At 44.2% G+C, this 20,922-nt stretch overlaps 1 protein-coding gene across 1 annotated transcript in view; it reads right to left on the reverse strand.

Moving 5' to 3' along the window:
- LOC130128460 (glutamate receptor ionotropic, NMDA 2D-like) overlaps positions 1-20,922 on the reverse strand; it is a 180,643-nt gene that overhangs the window by 92,363 nt on the left and 67,358 nt on the right. The window contains exon 6 of the mRNA XM_056298067.1: positions 4,732-4,846. Coding sequence (XP_056154042.1) covers positions 4,732-4,846 — 115 coding nt within the window. The remainder of the gene's footprint in view (positions 1-4,731; positions 4,847-20,922) is intronic.

The raw sequence follows: 20,922 nt of genomic DNA on the forward strand, positions 1-20,922 counted from the left end.
TTTTATTTTTACGTTTAAAAAAAAAGACGTGGGTCACCACACTGGTACAAGTTCATACGCAGCGTGTCATCATTAACCCACAGAGAGCTGAAAGAGTGGCGCGGCTCTGTGATGAAGTAGTACACCTGTAGTCATTATACTTTTTACTCACATACTAATCAGAATCATATTTATTGCCAAGTACAAGAAAATACAAGGAATTTATCTTGGTATGTTGGTGCACAATGGAAAAAAATTAACTGTTAATAGTGAAGATAAAAGTCATAATCAAGAATAAGGGTGATGTGCAGAACTGTAGTAGCTAGAGGTATAAAGTTGATCAGCCACAGCATGAAGATACGGGAAAGAGTAATAGAAGCTAGGTTAAGAGGAGGAGAGGTGATGATCAGCAGCAGCAGTATGGTTACGTGCCATGAAAGAGCACCACAGATGTGATGTTTGCTTTGGGAATGTTGATGGAGAAGTATAGAGAAGGTCAGAAGGAGTTACATTGTGTCTTTGTGGATTTAGAGAAAGCATACGACAGGGTGCCGAGAGAGGAGGTGTGGTATTGTATGAGGAAGTCGGGATTGGCAGAGAAGTATGTAGGAGTGGTGCAGGATATGTATGAGGGAAGTGTGACACTGGTGAAGCGTGCGGTTGGAATGACGGATGGGTTCAAGGTGGATGTGGGATTACATCAAGGATCGGCTCTGAGCCTTGTTTGTAATGGTGATGGACAGGTTGACGGACGAGATCAGGCAGGAGTCTCCGTGGACTATGATGTTCATGGATGACATTGTCATCTGTAGCGAGAGTAGGTTGTAGGTTGAGGAGAGCCTGGAGAGGTGGAGGTATGCACTGGAGAGAAGAGGAATGAAAGTCAGTAGGAGCAAGATGGAATACATATGCAGGTACCAACAAGAAGGATATCAGCAAGAGTTAAAGAAGTTTTCCAAGGTGGTAGTGAGACCAGCTATGTTGTATGGTTTGGAGACAGTGGCACTGACGGAAAGACAGGAGGCGGAGCTGGAGGTGGCAGAGTTGAAGACGCTAAGATTTTCATTGGGAGTGACGAAGAAGGACAGGATTAGGAAGGAGTATATTAGAGGGACAGCTCAGGTTGGACGGTTTGGAGACAAAGCAAGAGAGGCAAGATTGAGATGGCTTGGACATGTGTGGAGGAGAGATGCTGGGTATATTGGGAGAAGGATGCTGAATATGGAGCTGCCAGGGAAGAGAAGAGGAAGGCCAAAGAGGAGGTTTAGAGCAGGTGGCTGGCGTGCCAGAAGAAGATGCAGAGGACAGGCAGAGATGGAAACGGAGGATCCGCTGTGGCGCCCCCTAACGGGAGCAGCTGAAAGTTGTAGTAGTAGTAAAGATAAAAGTCAAAAAGAATAATAAATAAAATATATACATGATCAAATACAAATAAAAGTAAGGTGCAATGAAGTGCAATCAACAGTGGTTCAGAGTTGAACATGAGATCACGTGGCAGCCCCTGATGCCCGGCACTGGATGGCAGGAGCTGTATTTACAAAACGCTTAATAAGAATTTTAAGAAGCTATTTACAGAATAAGAGATACTTACAGGGTAGTGCATGTCACAGAAAGTTAAATCACTTCATCTGGACACAATGTTCATTGAGAGAGAAAAAGTAAGGTAGTGCATGTTTTATGCAAGGTGTCCATATACAGAGAGCACAGTGGGGAAGATAAAAGGGGTGGGAGTTTGTGGGTGTCTGGGGGCTTGTTAGGAAGGTCTACTGTTGTAGGGAAGAAGCTGTTCTTGTGGCTCGAGGTTCTGTTTTTTATAGACCTTAGCCTCTTGTCAGAGGGGAAGTATTTAAAGACACAATGGCGTAGGTGGGAAGGGTCGGCCATGATCTTTCCTGCTTGCCTCAGTGTCTTGAAAGTGTACAGGTCCTGGAGGGATGGCAGATTGTAGGCAATCACCCTCTCAGCAGAGCAAATGATATGCTGCCGTCTGCCCTAGTTCTTGGCAGTGGCAGCAGCGTACCAGATCGTGATGGAGGAGGTGAGGATGGGCTCAATGATGGCAGTGTAAAAGTGCACCATCATTGGCTTTGGCAGGTTCAACTTTTTCAGCAACGGAAGGACGTCCTCTGCTGTGCCTTCTTGGCGAGGGAGCTGATGTTCAGCTCACACTTGAGGTCCTGAGTGATGATGGTGCCCAGGAAGTAGAAGGATTCCATAGTGTCAACTGGGGAGCCACAGGGTGATGGGGTCGTGTGGGGATGGGTACTCTCTGAGGTATACCACCATCTCAACGGTCTTTAGAGTGTTGAGCTCCAAGTTGTTTTGGCCACACCAGGACATGAGAGGGTCAATCTCCCACCTGTAGGTGAACTCATTCCCACCAGAGATGAGCCCAATAAGACCATAAGTCATGGAACTGGTACACTGGGGAGCAGATCGGGTCGGCAACACTATCTGGTGTCAGTGTGGCTGTTACCCACCGTATTGGAGTCCACCTGTTGTCAGGAGGCTGGTCTGGATCATGTATTGCGTGGTCACACATCACCATGCGCACATTCAGCATAATATGCCGGGAGGGGGACATGCTGGAAGTAACAATGCTTTAGATGTCCGAGCTGAAACACTGGAGCATCCTGTCAATAGCTGGTAAGTCAAGGTAGCTGTAACCACCGGCAAATAAACTAATAATGTTAACCTTATGCAGTAAATTAAACAAATACATGCTACATGGTGTTGGCCAGACAGGAATATTATATTAGATTAGATTGTTTTATAGGCCACACGACCAAGGCCGGTGGAATTTGTTTTCGGTACAATGGCATACAGTTTGAAGAATGTTTCCAAGTGCAGAGTTTGTTTACAGATAGTTGTTGTCTGACTGACACGTTTTTGTTAATGTCACTTCGCCGAAACCCTAGTGTTAGCTAGTTGATGCTAGCCGCCATTAGCCTACAATGATGGTACCTAACATTTGTTGTTGTTTGCTGATTCAAACAGCCGACTAAGCCACAAGCTTCTGGTGAACAAGCCAGTGTGACACCAAACATGTGTGAGAGGTCTGACATGACAATATGATGCCACATGGATGCTTTCTGTGCGTAGTTTGTTTACATCACGCTGCACAGCACATTATGTAACCAACATTTGGGATATTACATCAAAACACCGTGGTGTCAAGTCTGATGTTGGATATATGGATATTCAGCCGAATTCACCCTCAATAGCTTTGGAGTGAGATCATCAGTATACAGCAGGCGTACTCTGGAATCTGACAGAATGAAGAAGTCTGACGGTGCAGAAATGATTCAGTACTCTTCTCCATTTCAGCAGCAGTTTATGAATACAGACTTTTGTCCTTTGCTGTAACCCTGTAAAACTTATCTTTCCATTCAGAAGCAATGCAATAGTGGCCTCCCTTTTGTCTTCTTCTGTCCTGTGGCTCCTCAGTCTCCAACTATCACTGTCTCTATCTTTCACTGCCTCTACTGTTGTGTCTATTGAACACAGCGAAGCCAACCAACCCCATGACGTCAAAGGTTACTGTAATGCAAGATGGTGGTGCCCTTGCCACGAAAGTTGTGACAGGACTTCATTTTTTCTTTTATATGTTTAGATTTTTTTTGTTATCATTTTTTCGGCATTTTCTGCTTTATTTAAGTGACAGTGGAGCAAGACAGGAAAGGCGGGGGAGAGAGAGGGGATGTCATGCAGCAAAGGTCCCGGGCCGGATTCAAACCCAGGCGGCTGCAGGAAGGCCTCAGCCTTCTGTGGTACGCGCTCTACCAGGTGAGCCACTGGGGCAGCCCCTATATGTTTAAATTTGTCATGTTTGTTATATAATTGTTGATTCGAGTGGAAACACATTTAGTAAATCATGATAACTTGAGTGACTACTTCATGTCCATGTTAACGCATGAGAACTGCAAGTTACCTTGTTCCGTAGGAAACCGTTCATTTAAAAGACGACAGTGGTCTAGATAGCAGGGTTATTAGCCTCCTTTGTGAAATGTCTAGCTTGTATTCGACATCTGTGTTTCATCTACGCTGCTTTATTTCCAATGTGACCGTTACCCCTTTTTAGGAGGAGACACACAACCCTTAAAACAAACTAACAAAAATCAAACAGGAAGTATAACCTCAACGAGAACTTCAAAAACTAGAGTCATCTCAAGATCCAAGGGCATGGAATCTCACTGTCAGAGCAACACCTTTAATTGTTTATGTGTCCTTTTTTGAAAGATCTTTCTTTCTTTCTTTCCTTCTCTCTCTCTCTCTGGGGTGGAGGGGGTGTTGAAGAAGCCGAGTGGTAAATATATTGAGTTGTAAAAAGGTCAGCGGCAAACAGAAAGGCAGCAGGACAGGAGAAGGAGGTTTACTTGTTTTGCTCAGGTCAGAAGGACCGGAGGGGAATTGAGTGAGCCCTCGGAGGGCAAAGCTTGGAGTGATGTGATCACTGTACAGCTGCTACACTGGGCCTCTGACAGACAGGATATTGGACTATGAATTAGCATTGGTTAACCAGGCTGGGGAAAGAAGCTAAGATGAAAGGAGAGCTATAAAGCGAGACGGAGTACGAAGGCTTTAGTGGAGATGTGATGGGAAGTGGGAGCGCTGATGAGTCGGCATACGGCGGGTCAGCGAAAATGAAGGGCGATGAGTTAGCATGTTTGATGGGGCATGAAATTGTGGTTATCCAGGCGAGCTGCCGTGTCGCTGTAATTAAGTGTGGAGTTGAACAGCTGTGGCACTGACCTCCTCCCAGCCTCTCCCATTGGTGTAGGAGATGACGTCCAGCAGCGGATTGGACAGGTAGCCATCACTGTTGAAGGAATAGTCCCGCCCACCGATGGATATGTTGGTAAAGTACCTGGGAGAGGATAAAGAGAGAGGGGGGGAGAAGAAAGAAGAAAATGAATCCCTTTCATCACCCATGTGCTGTTAAACAAGTCTCAGCACCACTGGACAAATCTGGGTTGGATGTTAGATGAAATGTGGGCAGGTCAAAGCAGAAGTGTCATAATGATTATACAACAGGCTCCGCCCATCGCAGATGTTTAGCAAGGTTCCATCTATGACACCTGCAAAAGATGACAGAGGAACAGACAGATCAGACATACTGTCTGACACCACACAGGGCATATAGTACACTTAAGTAAAAAAATAATGTACTGAACTCCCAGAGCTCCTGATGTTCACAATATCTCTCTCTCTCTCTCTCTCTCTCTCTCTCTCTCTCTCTCTCTCTCTCTCTCTCTCTCTCTCTCTCTCTCTCTCTCTCTCTCTCTCTCTCTCTCTCTCTCTCTCTCTCTCTCTCACACACACACACACACACACACACACTTATCACAGCCGTTTATCAGGTAAATGGCTCAAGTAATTCATCTCACATAATTTATAAAAGAAAGAAAGAGAGAACAAAAGAGAGAAAGAAAGAAAAAAATGCAACCAAATGTAACAAATATAATGGAATAAGGAGAAGCGAGGAGCAGTGAAAAGTGGAAATGTGAATTTAGATGATCTATTTAAGGTAAAGTTGTGCTTCAACTGGATAGTGTTTGAAAATCAACTAAAAAGAGAAAAAAACATCATTCAGTCTCCATCTCCTCTAACAATGGAACAAAAAATGAAACTAAACACAACTGAATATAAAAAAGAGGCATCAGAAAGATGGAAAAATAAGAGAGATGAGAGAACAGAAAACATGGACAAAAAACAGAAGACTAAAGGGTTGAAAATAGAGAATGATAAACTTTAGTCGACACCCTAGAAGTTACAGAAGAACCACAAAGCTCATTTTCCTGAAGACAGGAAATCACAGTGCAGAGGTATAACAAGACAAAACAGGTGACATGGACAGATACAGAGAGCGAGACAGAGAGCGAGAAAGAGAGAGAAACAGACAGACAGACAGACAGACAGACAGACAGACAGACAGACAGACAGACAGACAGACAGACAGACAGACAGAGAGCGAGAAAGAGAGAGACAGGCAGACAGACAGACAGACAGACAGACAGACAGACAGACAGACAGACAGACAGACAGAGAGCGAGAAAGAGAGAGAGACAGACAGACAGACAGACAGACAGACAGAGAGAGAGCGAGAAAGAGAGACAGAGAGAGACCTTGACCTTTAACCAGGTCTTTAATTGTCCAATTTTTCATTCACAGTAAGACAACAGTATTAACACAGATACTCATATAGTACATAATGAAAACACAACAATCCACACACACAGTAACAACAGAAGATACACACCTCCCCCTTTTTTTCAGAAATTCAGAAGCAGCTGGTTTTCTACAGTGCACAGAACATCCCCATGTCCCCAAACAGAAACACATTCCTCCAAGTTTGAAATTATTTTCAAAAACGTGAACTCAGGTTTTCAGCCGAGCAGCCACTAGACCCCTGAACATGAGTGTAGCATCTTTGGACCCTGTGCCTTTCATTTTGTTTCTTCTGCTGAGCCAAACGCTCTTTTTTGCCTGACCTATCAGAAAATTAACCAAGGTGACACGTCTGCACTGTGCTGCCGTGTACCTTGGACCAAAGACAAACAGGCTGTCTTCGACAAACTCTCCTAAACCTCTGAGCCATCGCTGCAGTACAGAGAAAAGAGGGCTCAGCCTGGGACATCTGAGCCAGAAATGCTGTAGAGTTCCCTCATCAGTACAGAAAGAGCAGTGGCTCCCTGCCCTAGGATCAATGTGCACCACATGTCTGTTCATAGTCACAGCCCCATGTACCACCCTCTACTGTAGATCCAGTGTGTTTCTCAATGGGGGGTTTGTACAGGGACCTCCAGCTGCCCTTGGGGGATGAGCCTGGTACCAACACACTCAACCACCTCAACTCCTGTACACCAGCTAGTGATGTTCTGTGGAGAAACTTTACAGTGACTGCATACAAGGCCTTCTGTGATGTACTCGAGAAGCCATGACAGAATGGCCCTTCACTTCCTCCTGCTCCTCCACTGCTGCACAGATGGACAAAGATGGAAAAAACAGGCCGCACAGCTGGCTGATCCTCTCCAAACTCTGCTCCTAGTCTCTCTGAAGAAGCCAGGAAGTGCAGTGATCAAGTCCTCCAACAACCTCTCCATTAGACGAAGAGATTTAAAGCCAGTCTCTTGGCTCAAAATGTCAGCTGTCTTCCAACGTCCTCCTGATCTGAGAAACGCTAACGTGGTCAATCCAGCTCCTGTGAGGGATCTCCGTACACGTACAGTTACAGACCAGTGGTTCCTCCCCTACACTGCCATAGAGCTGGGAGTAGTCTCTTCTGGTTCTTAAGACTGTTCCCCAAGCTTGGAGAACAGACTGATAGAAGGGTGTCTTAATGAACTCCATGCCAGCTAGGTCCGAAGGAACAAGTGTATGTCATAGTTCAAGTTCATAACCCTATGAAGCAAGACATATGCTGCTTCACTCCAAAGTTGTTATGGTATAAAAGTTGCTGCACATTAATATTCAAACTTCCTACCCGCAAACTTTCCATTAAAAAAAGAAAGAAAAGGAAGGAGAAGACAGTGAAACCCTTCCAAGAGAAAAACACCTTTTGTGTATCACCAATTTTCTAATTTTGTACATTTAAAGGAACATTTCCTCGCCTTTCTTTCCTAAGTTTAGTCAGATTCTTCTTTAGACGAAACCTCTTCTGTTTACTGAGCTCTTCATATCCAGACATATTTCTAATCTTCATAACCGAGTAATCAAACCTGTCCACATCAGAGAAGAACTCTGCTATTTCCACAGACTGTCTGCCATAAGTTTCATCAAGGAAATCAATCATCTCCTTTAAAGAATATGACTCCTGATCACCTTGTGACATAATATCAGTAAACTGTGATTGGCTGCCCTCCTCTAACATTTCCTCATCTTCATTTCTAGCGTTTTCAGTGTGACTCACCTGTTGCAGAGATCTGACTCGGCCTCTGCTGGGTGACTGTCTCTCATTTGTTCTGTCTGTCCTCAATCTCTGCATGCATCCATAACCTGTGCTTCAGTATCACTTAAATGACCATCACTTTCATTATTGCTGCCTTGCCCCGTTTTCTTCTTCTTCTCCATTTCCCTTCATATCAGGTTGCGGATCACTGGTTGCGGCATCTCCCGCTGCCTGCTGCGCTGTTTGAGGGCTACCGCTCTTAGCGGCACCTCCAGGCCGTGGCTCGCCTGAACTACTGCCCGCCGTGGGCTCCCTGTGCGGGCAGGATGAACATTTGTGGCCGACATCGCCACACTCGAAACATTTCATCCTGCCAGAACTTGCATACAGAATGTAGAAACCGCATTCATATTTGACTCTAAATGACACTTGTAGATGTTGTGAAGAATCATTTACATACATGAAGGTCTGTCTCCACAGGGAGTCAACATGCTGCAGTCTAGCGTCGTCACAGCTCAGATTAACTGTTCTGAACCCACTAGCAACTTTCCGAAACGACTCAGTTCTCTTTCAGTGAGCTCGTTCGGGATAAACGGAGGTATGCCTGACACTGTAACACGTGTCGATGGCACAAACAATGGCGACACGGCTACAAACAGATCGTCCAGCACCAGGCCTCTCTCAACCAGTCAGTGGCGCCCCCAGAAATGTTTCATAGGGGGGGCCAAATGGGGCCACTGAAAATCTTGGGGTGGCACACCAAAACCAAAAGCCATGACTGAATTTCGGGAATTCTATGATGCTGTTGTAGTATACTGTATAGGCTAGTTGAAAACTGTCAATATGAGAGTTAAGAAAAATATACATTATTGATTTAAATGAACAGCACCTAATATAAAATATCAGATAGAAGCATATTATGCATAATCGGAAGCATATTCTGCATATGCGACTCGTGGCTGGGGGGGCCAGTGGGGGGGCCAGGGATAGTATCAGGGTGGCCGTGGCCACCCCTGGCCACCCCTTGGGGGCGCCACTGCAACCAGTAGGTGGACCAAACGCTCCTCTCGGAGCAAAGCCACAACGGCTTTCTTCATCCAAGAGCTGTACGTGATAGTCTCACAGCCAAACGGTACCTGTTCGACAGTGTATCACGTGTCAGCCATGACTCTAACCTGGTGTCTGATAGACAGGGGAGGCGAACCCTCACCAGGGAGGGGCGCCGTACTGCACACCACCAAACTGCAACCAGCTACTCCAGTCACTTCCCAACAAGTAGCAACGAAGTAAAAGTAAATTCCTCTTACCTGACCATGTAGAAAGAAAAGGGAAACCAGTAGAAAAACAGTAAATTAAGCCAAAAAACACTCAAGCTCGTTCCAACACCCTCACTCATGCGGACACACCCAACCTCCCAGCATGCAGTGCAGAGAGAGAGAGAGAGTTTTTTTTTAATTTTCAAAAGTCAAGTCAATTTTATTCGTATAGCCCAATATCACAAAAGCACATTTATTTAGTTTACATTCTAGTCCAACAGCTGATATTCAGACTGGTGTGTCTTTTTGTAATCCAGCTGATAAAATGAAGAAGTTTCAGAAAATGTTCAAACACAGTATTTATTACAAGAAATAGGTTTTCAAACCGTCCACACCGTGAAACGATGACAAACTGTTTCTATTGTCCTGCAGAAAGGACATTGGGGGGGGGGGGGGCAGAGCGAGAGACAGAGAGAGACAGAGAGAGGAGACAGAGAGAGAGAGAGAGACAAAGAGAGGGTGATTAAGTGTGAGCCTCTACAATGATCATCATCTCATAGCGCAATTCTTATGTCACAGAGAGAAGAAGGAAAGGTATCACTAATTATTGTCTCTATACCTGAAAAGACAAAGGTAAAGACAAAAACCTGAGACAGACAGACAGACAGATAGATAGAAACACAGACAGATAGACAGACAGACAGACAGACAGACAGAAACAGATAGATAAAAACATAAGACAGTGACAGACAGACAGGTAGACAGAAACACAGACAGACAGACAGGTAGATAGAAACATAGACAGACAGACGGACAGATTGACAGATAGAAACATAGACAGACAGGCAGACAAACAGACAGACAGGCAGACAGAGAGAGATAAACAGATTTGACTTGTGGTGTTTGTTCAGGAAACATCAACCTTAAAAGCATTTGGGGAAAAATACATCAAAGCAACTCCATATAAGAGTACCTACTCTCAAAATCACACACACACCCACACACCCACACACACACACACACACAGAGGCGACCAAAACACACAAAAAAAAACAACAACATCCATTTCACTCCAAAACAATGTTGTGTCTGTGGTGCTGAGGCCGACACAGCTTGGGGAAATGACAGTGAGCAACATGAAACACGTCTCCCTTAATGTGTCTGCAACACTTCCCCTCATTCAGGCTCCCACAAGACAAGCCCACAGCATCCCTGCACAACACAGCACTCCGAATCTATTCAGCCCAGAAGATGACACATTACTCCCTCCTCTTTATGGCTGCGAGATGCTAATGCAAGGTCCAGTGTGTGTGACTGCCGATGTTACTGACCAGTCTCTCCCAGTTACACACCAGTACCACCGAGGCAACGTTCTCGAGACAGTCACTGTCTTGTCATGCAAATGAATTATCATTTTAAACTACCAGCATGGCCATCATTGGCACCGTGGTTAGCGCGGTCGCCTCACAGCAAGAAGGTCCTGGGTTCGAGCCCCGGGGTAGCACAACCTTGGGGGTCATCCCGGGTCGTCCTCTGTGTGGAATTTGCATGTTCTCCCCATGTCTGCGTGGGTTTCCTCTGGGGGCTCCGGTTTCCTCCCACAGTCCAAAGACATGTAGGTCAGGTGGATCAGCCGCACTAAATCACCCCTAGGTATGTGTGTGTGTGTGTGTGTGTGTGTGTGTGTGTGTGTGTGTGTGTGTGTGTGTGTGTGTGTGTGTGTGTGTGTGTGATGGCCTGGAGGCCCGTCCGGGGTGTCTCCCCACCTGCCGCCCAATGACTGCTGGGATAGGCTCCAGTGACCCTGAGAGCAGGGTAAGCGGTCTGGATAATGGCTGGAACTGCCAGCACTGAGAGTAAATGACACTCTCCTCCCCAACATTAGACTTGTCCAACTCGTGAACAAATCATTTGAACTGCTTCTTTTCAACGAATCGTCACATCAACTCCCATGTCCAACTGAGATGAACCAATGACCATTTCAGACCTCATCGTTTTCAACCTTAACCTCAACCCTCACATTAATCCTCAACTCAACCTAACCTTGACCCTTATTATTGACCTAATGTTAACCCCGGGTGAAATGGCATACAAATAGTGTGCCCCTATGCATGACACATTGTTTACCTCCATGTTACGTATGAATATCCAAAGGAATTGAATCAAGTGCAACTGGACTTGGTATATATCCGTGAAGACGTGTCGCCTCTCATCCAAGAGGCTTCCTCAGTTCGTGCCTTTCTGACTAGACCAAGCTAGTCTGACTGGCTGCTGATGAGACTCAGAATTTATCCTCTAGGAGTCGTTGTCAGCTATTGATATGCGTGACTCTTTGTGATCTGATGTTTACCAACGCCCGTCGCTAACACAGCCATAGATATGAGTGGCTCTTTTGTGTACCGATGTTATGGCAGCGCCCATCTGAGGAAGCCTCTTGGATGAGAGGCGAAACGTCTTCACGGATATATACCAAGTCCAGTTGCACTTGATTCAACTCCTTTGGATAACCATGACCTGGTTGAATGAGAACATTCACGGACATGTTACATATGAAGTTTTCCAATAATAAATAACGATGATGATGAATAATGACGTTTAATAATGATAATAATCTTTCAACTCATAATGACAATATGGAATACCACAATGCATCATCTTCTTTCGGCTTGTTTCCTGGTTCTCAGGGGTCGCCACAGCGGATTTTATAGTTTCCATCTGTACCCGGTGAGGGCACAGCACCAATGGTGGCTGTTGTTAACCCGGCCCTCGACTGATCCGGTATGGTCTTGTCAATCCACATAATGATTTGGCCAAATTATCCGTCGGATGCCCTTCCTGACACAAGCACTAACCCTACGAACGGGGCACAGGTAAAGCGCTGGATGCCACCCAGTATTCATGGACTTGCGCACATGCCTGTCGCCAACATCATGTTATCATGTTAAGATAAATCTCTTTGAATTGATTTCACTTTCTCTCTCTGTTATGTGTTTGTGCTGTGTGCATGCCCCAACACATGGAAAGTCTAGGAAATCATGACCTAATCGAACCTTAGCCCTAAACCCAAGGCCTAATCATAAAATCAACCCTGAAGAAGTGAGGACCAGCCAAAATGGCCCTTAGCATTTTGAATTTGCACATAAGAAAACCTGAATGGAAATGCCAGATATTCAAAAACACACCTAAATGATACAACCAAAAAAGCTTTAACGCTGGGCTGAGGTGGAAAAGACAGCATGTCGACAAAGAGAAAATGCGATAAAAAGCAATGGAAACAGATTTTTGTGTAACTGATGTAAAGCTTCCCATGCTTCATAAAGCTGGTTAATGAAATGTGTCTCAGAACTGTTTCCAGATGTATGATGGACTTGGTTGTGGGTCAATCACCATTTCAGTCCTTACTAAACAAACCATGTCATGTCCTCTGTGATAGAGTGATGGACAACTGACAGAGTTGTTATGACCACCCTGACAACAGCAACTCATGCTACATCACATCTCTCCATTTCCACTGGCCGGTGCTCTTCTGATGATGTCATCATGTTGCACCTTATTCTCACAACAGTAGCTCATGGAAATGCACATTGATTCACACTTTCTTTGGCAGCCTTTTTGGAAAATGCGCTGGAAATTTGTGCAGCATTTGGACGGAGACTCAGATCAGCCCAACCAAAAGGTACGCTCTCCCAACACCTCCCCGTCTCTGTTGTCTTGACTCTAAAGTCTTGTGAAGTGTTTGTTGCTGACTTGCTAACCTCCAACCCCAAACAAATAAATAGGCTCGGGGACAAGAAGCTTATTAAAACAAGTCATCCATCTTTTCACCTGCAAACTCTCTCTCTCTCTCTCTCTCTCTGAGCGGAAGTGCGGGTGAATGAACAGAGTTGTAGCGTGTTGCTTCGGTGTGAGTGAGTTGCTAAAACGTTTTTCTACCCGTCTTGACATTTACATGTGCTTTTTGTTGTTTCTTTTTTTGCTTCAGCTATGGCTTCAGTGGTGGTGTTAAGTGGAGTTGTTTTTTGTTTAGTGTTGTAGCAGTGCTACCAGCCCAGCGGGGCTGTATGCCTGCTGTGGGAGGTGGAGGAATGGCGTTCCACAATTTGACACGCCAGCATGCAATTAAACTGGGCCCGGTGGTCAAGTGCTCGGTGGAGGAGTGCTGAATAGCGGTAGGGGAACTTGTGGGATATGGAAGTATATGATCTGCATCCAGAATGAACAGTGCTGTAGTTTTTTGTTTTTTTTGACAGTGTTGCCAACCAGGTTGTGGAACGTGGTGTGGTGATTAAGGACATGTTTACTCCCGTTCTGCTGCTGGTTAATCCAGCCAAGAGAATCACCATTTCTAATGCTCCCCCATTTGTGAGAAGGAGCTTGCAAGATACGAACAGCTAGTGTCCCCAATTAAATTGGTTTCTTCAGGTTGCAAGTCTCCTCTCTTGAAACATGTAGCATCTCATAGTACACAAGTTTTTATGATTCTGAAAAATAATACGGAGGATTTGGATCTAGCCCTTAAATTCAGAATGGACGAGTTTGATAACATTGAATTTGTAACATCCAGTATGATGAAATGTTTTGGATGTGGATCAGAGGGGGATTTAATAAGGTCTTGTCCCAAAAGGAGTGTGGGAAGGTCTGATCCTCAAGGGCTGCCGCCTTCCCCCCGATGCCACCATGAGCGGTGCATCTCCGGCTGGACACAGCACTGCTGGGTCGGCACAGGGCAGACAAGAGGTGGGGGAGCGAGGGACAGTAGAAAATGATCAAGCTGTGTGAAACAGAAAGAGACCAAGGCTGGAAAAGATAAGGAAGGTGGACAGACTGAGCAGGTAGGAGAAGGCGGTGTGCACAATGAGCAGGTCGAAAAGGCGATCAGAATGAGAAGGTAACAGAATTTGAACCATTAGGAGGCGTTGGTGGCCAGGATAAGCAGGTAGGGAGGATAATAATAATAATAATAATAATCATTACATTTATATAGGATGAATAGAGTAAAAAAATGAACAGTGGGAAAAAGGAGCATAGCAAATTGGCTCGGCGAGATATGAATAGTGGTCTGAAAGAGCAAATAGGGCAGACTGCTATTAGAGTGGCAGAGTCTGTATTGCAGAAAGAGAAAGATATGCTGTTGCATGATGAAATGACGAAAATATCTATTAAAAGGACGCCCACAGAGGGTGGACAGAACAATTCAAATGCAAAGAGGGTTTCAAAAGGAAAAAGGCTTCCAAAAAAGCTTCCTCTTTACCAGAGGAGAATACAGAGGGAAGGGACTGTGGATTGAGTTCCACACCACACACACACATGCAGGTGGACACAGGGGGGAGCTATGCTTTCCTGAAGATCAGGAAGTTTTTACAGGCAAAGGGCCTGAGGTCAGTCAAGATGGAACACTTCTTTCCAGACTTGCAGCTTTTTATTGACTCAATTAAATGTTTTATGAAAAACACAGGGGATTTGGAGGAAAACACACTTACTGAACAGAAAATCTTCAGACTGAAAAAATTGTACAGAAAGCAAAAATGCAACTTTGTGATGATAACTAAGGCAAGTTTGCTTATTCTTATCTTTTTGGCTACTGTAGGTTTGATGTTGGCACAGCTCAGCTCTATTTTCCTCATGTTTAATATAGAATTAGGCACTTTAAATCTAAATTGAGCAAGAGATGACATGAAAAGAGCTGCTGTGTTTAAACTGGTTGATTTTAAGAAAAAAAATACATAGTTCCCTAGATAACAACATTCGGTGGAAGAGGGAATGAAGTGGAGAAATTATTCTCAGTCATAAATCAAATATCAGTGGTGGGGTTGGAATTATTTTTTTATGCCATGTTCCCTTGAAGTAGAGGAGGTAGTCAAAGACTGATTAAGTAAGAGCACAATATTAAAATACAAAAATAGTTTTTATAAATGTTTACGTTCCAACCCTTGGCCCCGAAAGACTACATTTTAAGGATGTGCTATTTGAAGTAATCAGTAAATGTGACAGTGAGGACTATTTATTTCTGGGAGGGGATTTCAACTGTACAGAGAATTACAAGCTAGACAGAAATCATCAGGAACCACATCCTGCATCTCTTAGTCGGTTCACACATTTAATTAAATCATACGAACTGAAAGACGTTCGGAGAGCTTTTTATGGAAACCAGAGGCAGTATGTGGACACATTCAAAAGATAATTTGATATCCATGGCAAGGCTTAATTGGTTTTATTGTTTTAAACATCATTTTAAGGTGTTGAAACAATGTAACATAATTCCAGTTGGTTTTCTCTGATCATTCTCTTGTACAGTGTTCGGTTTCTGTAAGGAATGTTAAAACAAATAGTGCTTTCTAGCATTTTAATACAGCCCTTTTACATAACGACAACTTTAGAGATGCTTTTAAGTTTTTCTAGGGTCAAGACAGAAACAGAAGGTCTGATTTCAGTTCTTTACAGCAATGGTGGGACATTAGGAAGTGCCAGATAAAGCAGTTTTGCCAGCAGTACACTCACAATGTCACCAGAGACATAGCCAGATCAATGAGAGATCTAAAGACTGAAATGGTGGAACTACAGAATTTAGCAGATTCCACAGGAGATTAGGCCATATAGAGGATCTCAAATCCAAAAAGTCTGCTTTGGCTAACCTGCTGGGTATTACAGGACAGGGAGCACTGGTTCACTCACGCTTTCGTAACGTCACACATATGGATGCTCCTTCTCACTTTTTCTTTATTTTAGAGTACAAGATTGGGCATAGAAAGACCATACACTCTACATGCTAACACTAGTGTACAGCTTTCAGAGTCTTCTGAGATTCAGAAATATGCAGCAGGGTTTTACTGTGATCCCTATAAGAGTGAATTCAAACAGGATGTGCTGGGGCTGAATCATTCTATGATGGCCTAAGAAAGATTGAGGAGACACATAATACAGAGCTCGAGGCACAACTGTCCCCTGAAGAAATCCACGATGCCCTACAAAGTCTGGAGAGTGTCAAGGCACCCGGCATAGATGGTTGACCAGTTGAAATTTTTAAGTCCTTTTGGCCAGTGCTTGGAGAGGATTTGTTGACTGTTCTGTGGGACAGTGCAACTGAGGGGCAGTTGCTTCAGTTGCAGGAGGGCCGTCATTACTCTATTGCTGAAAAGGGGGGATTTGCAAGACATAAAGAACTGGCAGCCGGTGTCCCTGCTCTGCACTGATTACAAGACCTTTTCCAAGGCGTTAGCGAAAAGACTGAGAAAAGGGAAGAAGGAGGTTATCTATGTTGACCAGACCTACTGTGTCCCACGCAGGCTGATCACTGACAACATTACCTAAATTAGGGATGTTTGGACATCTCTAGTTCATTGGGAGTTGAAACTGGTCTTATTTCCATAGATCAGGAAAAGGCTTTTCACTGGGTTGAACACCAGCACTTGTGCCTTTATGCATGCTCAATAATCCAGGTAAGAAAATCAAAGAAAATCCAATCGTTTCATCTGGACACAATGTTTATTGAGAGAGAAACGTTTCATCACTCATCTAAGTGACCTCTTCAATCTCAACTGACTGCAGGTATCCCCATCCTTATAAACAATACCGTGGCATAATGACCAAAAACAATGATCAGTTTCACAGCAAACTGCCATGAGCATTAACTAGAGTTTCAATGGTGATGTGTACTATTCACAGAGGACTTTGGAATGGTTGTAATCACAGCATTGTAAGACGGCGACAGATGTACTCTTAGTCCCCCAGGTTTCGGAATGGCCGTTCCCTCTTCACATAGATGACGTCTTTGACTCCCCATTCAAACAAGCATTCCTCCCTGTCAAGGATGTGCACATCCTCATCTTTGAACGAGTGGCCATTGGCCTGTAGATGGGTGTAGACTGTGGAGTCCTGGCCTGACATGTTAGCTCTTCTGTGTTGTGCCATCCTCTTGGCCAGCGTCTGTTTGGTTTCCCCAGTGTATAAGTTATGTCAGTCCTCCCAGCACTTAACAGTGTATATTATATTGCCCTGCTTGTGCCAGAGGACTCAATCCTTGGGGTGCACCAATTTCTGGTGCAGCGTGTTTCGGGTTTGAAAGCAACTGAGATATGATGTTTGGAAAATATGCATCTCAACTGTTCCAACACTCCTGCCACATATGGAATCACCACTGGTTTATGCTTAGGCATTTGTTGTCCTTCTCCTCTCTTCGATCGGCTGGTGCACTGTTTGTGTGTCTTCCTGGCTTTGACAAATACCCAGTTAGGATAATCACACTTAACCAGGGCCTGTTTAATATGCGATAATATGAGAACCTGCAGTCAGTTGAGACTGAAGAGGTCACTTAGATGAGTGATGAGACCTTTCTCTCAATAAACATTGTGTCCAGGTGAACTGATTCACCTTCCTGTGATTTTCTACCTGGATTATTGAGCAAGTCAGTTCTAGTGTTCCATCTTTGAGGCCTTCACCGCTCTTTTACATTTCCCACTTGAACCTTTTCCTCTGAGTGCCATCTTTGGGGTCGTTCCAGCTGGTGCGCATTTAAATGCTACTCGGGCAAATCTGTTAGCCTACACCACTCACTTAGCTAGGAGATTGATACTGTTCAAAAAGAAGGAGGCTTCCCCTCCTACTTTCACATGTTGAATTGCAAAGGGTTATGCAGTCATTGTAATTAGAAAGGATTAGATATACCATGAGAGGATCTATATCCAAATTCCACTCGACATGGAAGCCCTTTTTAGACTTTATGGAGGAGTTAGATGCTCGGTTGGTGGCTGGGTTTGATGGGCTTGCAATCTAATCCCTCCAACCCTTTCTCTTCTATTCTTTTCCCTTTTGCTTATTCATTTACTTTTTGTTGTTAATTTTCCCCTTTTATTTTATTTAATTTATGCTTGTTACTTGTTTACTTTGTTAGTTTTTGTTGTGGTTTAATTTAATTCATGTTATTTTGGGTGACATGCCAGGCAGGGTGGCATGAGACACATTGAGAATTGAAAATAAACTTTGTTTAAAAAAACTGAATAAAGACAAACTGAGTGGTCAGACTGATACACCCTGGAAAGCCCGGCCGGGCTTGGAAGAGAACATGAAGCCAGTGTGGAGGGTTTTATACAAACCACCATTCATGAAAAAAGTTGGTAAACCGAAGTAGAGGGTTTTGCATGGCATAGCAGCTGTCAACACTTTTATGTATGTGTTTTTAGAAACAGACTTTTATTCTTGGTTTTAAAAACGTAAACCCTTGAATTTCCTCGTGGGACAGGCAAAATGGCTATTTATGTGACCTGGACAAAAAGAAAGGAAGAATCTGTAGACTGTGATGTTGAACTCTTGTTTACTAGGATGGTCAAGGCCAGGTTAAGGGTAGATTTTAATTATTATAGATCAATGAAGGATCTTGACAAATTGTCTGGTGTTACAGAGGGGTGGTGCTATGTTCAGCCATGGAGGACGAGCTGATTTTTGCTGCAGAGCTGGGTTAAAAGGGGGTCTTATAAAAGGCAGGTCTGTTTTCTGTCTGTTGTTTTATGTTTTTGAGCTGCTGCTGAATGATTATTTTGGGTATGTTAGACATGTATGTTTAGCACTTGTTTGTAAGTTGACAATTTAAATAAAGAGCTGTTTAAAATTCAAAAGAATTCTCTCTCTCAGCTTTTTTTTTTGTAATTTATTTCTGATTTTTCCTTTTTTCTCCCAATTTAGTGGCCAATCGCTCCCTATTTGAATTCAAACACCCACCCTCGTACTGCATGCGTTCGCCAGTCTCGAAAGAGACGCCTCGCCACTTCCGTGACAAGGCGAATCCAGGCCGAACCACTGCTTTTTCCCCACACACAGACACATCCATGTGAGGAACACAAGCCGACTCTGCCCCCCTCCCAAAGACAGCGTTGCCAATTATTGCCGCTTCATTGAGTCTGGCCATAGTCGGATCTGACGAGACCGAGGCGCAAATCCCGGTCCCCAGTGGGCAACTGCATCGACACAGAGCCGATACTTAGACCAGCACACCACCGCGGACTTAGTTTTTTGGTTTTGAATTTGGAAAATATAAAACAATGTGCCTTGAAGATTGAAGCTGCATCAGTGAATGAAAAATTTGATTTTTTCTAAGATTTCATATCAATGGAAACTTTTATCCAGGTCGTTTATTTCAATTTACACGTGTGGATTAGTTCAACTAAAACGTGCCGCGGGACGATGCACACATTTAGTACAGAAACCAGTGATCACGACCCCGACCTCTCTCTCTCTTCACAGAAACTCCCGCCCGCTGATGCTTCCTGACATCCAGGAGGCGCCTAGAGGAGTTGGGTATACACGGCACATGTCTCATTTTACCTCACTTTAACTTCACACACACACACACACATACACACAGCTTTAGCTGGCGAAAGTCAAAACTTTCTCTTTTGCCGAGTTTCAGCTCAAACCAAAATGGATTCGTTAGCCGACACGCCAACTCGCACAGGAAAATGTAGGAACCCGCCGGGCCTTCAATTCCCCTCCTATCTCTCCTGTCTACCCACTCTTTTTCACTCTTCACCCCCTCTCTTCACCTCTGTCTGCCCTCGTCTCATCTCCCGCCATCATTCGCCGCCTCACCACCTCCCCTGAGGATGATACAGCGGAAAGGGAGCAACACGCCAAGGGAAAAATAGGCCACGGAGAGGGGGGGTGTGAGAGAGAGAGGATGAAGAATGTAAGAGAGAAAAGGAAGCAAGAGAGAGATAAGGAGGGAGGATGGGTAGACAGATGGACAGTAAGAGGGAGAAGAAGAGAAACAATAATAAAGAGAAATGGAACGATGGAGAGAAAAAGAACGATGAATAGAGAGAGATTGAGAGAAAGAGGGCAAAGGAGGTAGGCTCGGGAGTTTTTTTTGGGGGGGGGGCATGGTCGTGATCACAGGTTTCTGTACTAAATGTGCGGATCGTCCCACGGCAGATTTCAGCTGAAGTAATCCAGACATGTAATATTAAAACGAGCAACCGTTTCCTAAATGGGCCTGGCCTGTCCCTGTAGCTCTTCTATTGCAAAACCACTTTACCTGTAACCTTGCTATTTGTTTACAATTCCCATCCTATATTTGTATTTATACAAGGACTTTTTTATATTTCGAGCTGCATTGAATTGAAACAGCTGTTCCCTCCAAAAAAAACCCTCTCACACCCACAGAGCCAAAGTGGGATGTTGTGACCCCCTTACCTTTTATCTATCCATATTTTTACTATCGGAACAAAGACCCTAATATTATATTTGAATGTCCCGTGTGTAATTCCCATGGCTTCAAATTTTGTGTGTGCTATCTGGATATGTGACAGAGCTTGTGTGTGCTATCTTGACATGTGACGGAGCTATCTTCAGACACGTTTCTCCAGTTCATTTGATATGTGACGGTTTATTTAGTATCACAATACAGTGAATTAGCAAACATGGTACTGTCTTTTAGCATTTCTTTTAAATGCTTTCCCCCATCAAAATCAAGGAGGGGAACTGTAAACAAAGGGGAGGGGCCAAGCCTGTCCAGGGTGTCGCCCCGCCTGCCGCCCAATGACTGCTGGGATAGACTCCAGCATCCCCACGACCCTGAGAGCAGGATAAGCGGCTTGGATAATGGATCGATGATGCTGTTGTAGGAGGTGGTGAGAGTTGGGGATGGAGATAATACCCACAATTTTTTATTTTTACTTCTTACTCTTACTCACTCATTTTGTCGTGTGGTGTCTGAGCTGTTGTGTTCTGTGTTGTTGTATATGAAAATGTTATAAAGATATTCATAAAAAAATGAGCAATGTGGACACAAGTTTCCATTGATATGAAATC

The sequence above is a fragment of the Lampris incognitus genome, chromosome 18, assembly GCF_029633865.1.
Source record: "Lampris incognitus isolate fLamInc1 chromosome 18, fLamInc1.hap2, whole genome shotgun sequence".
NCBI lineage: Eukaryota > Metazoa > Chordata > Actinopteri > Lampriformes > Lampridae > Lampris > Lampris incognitus.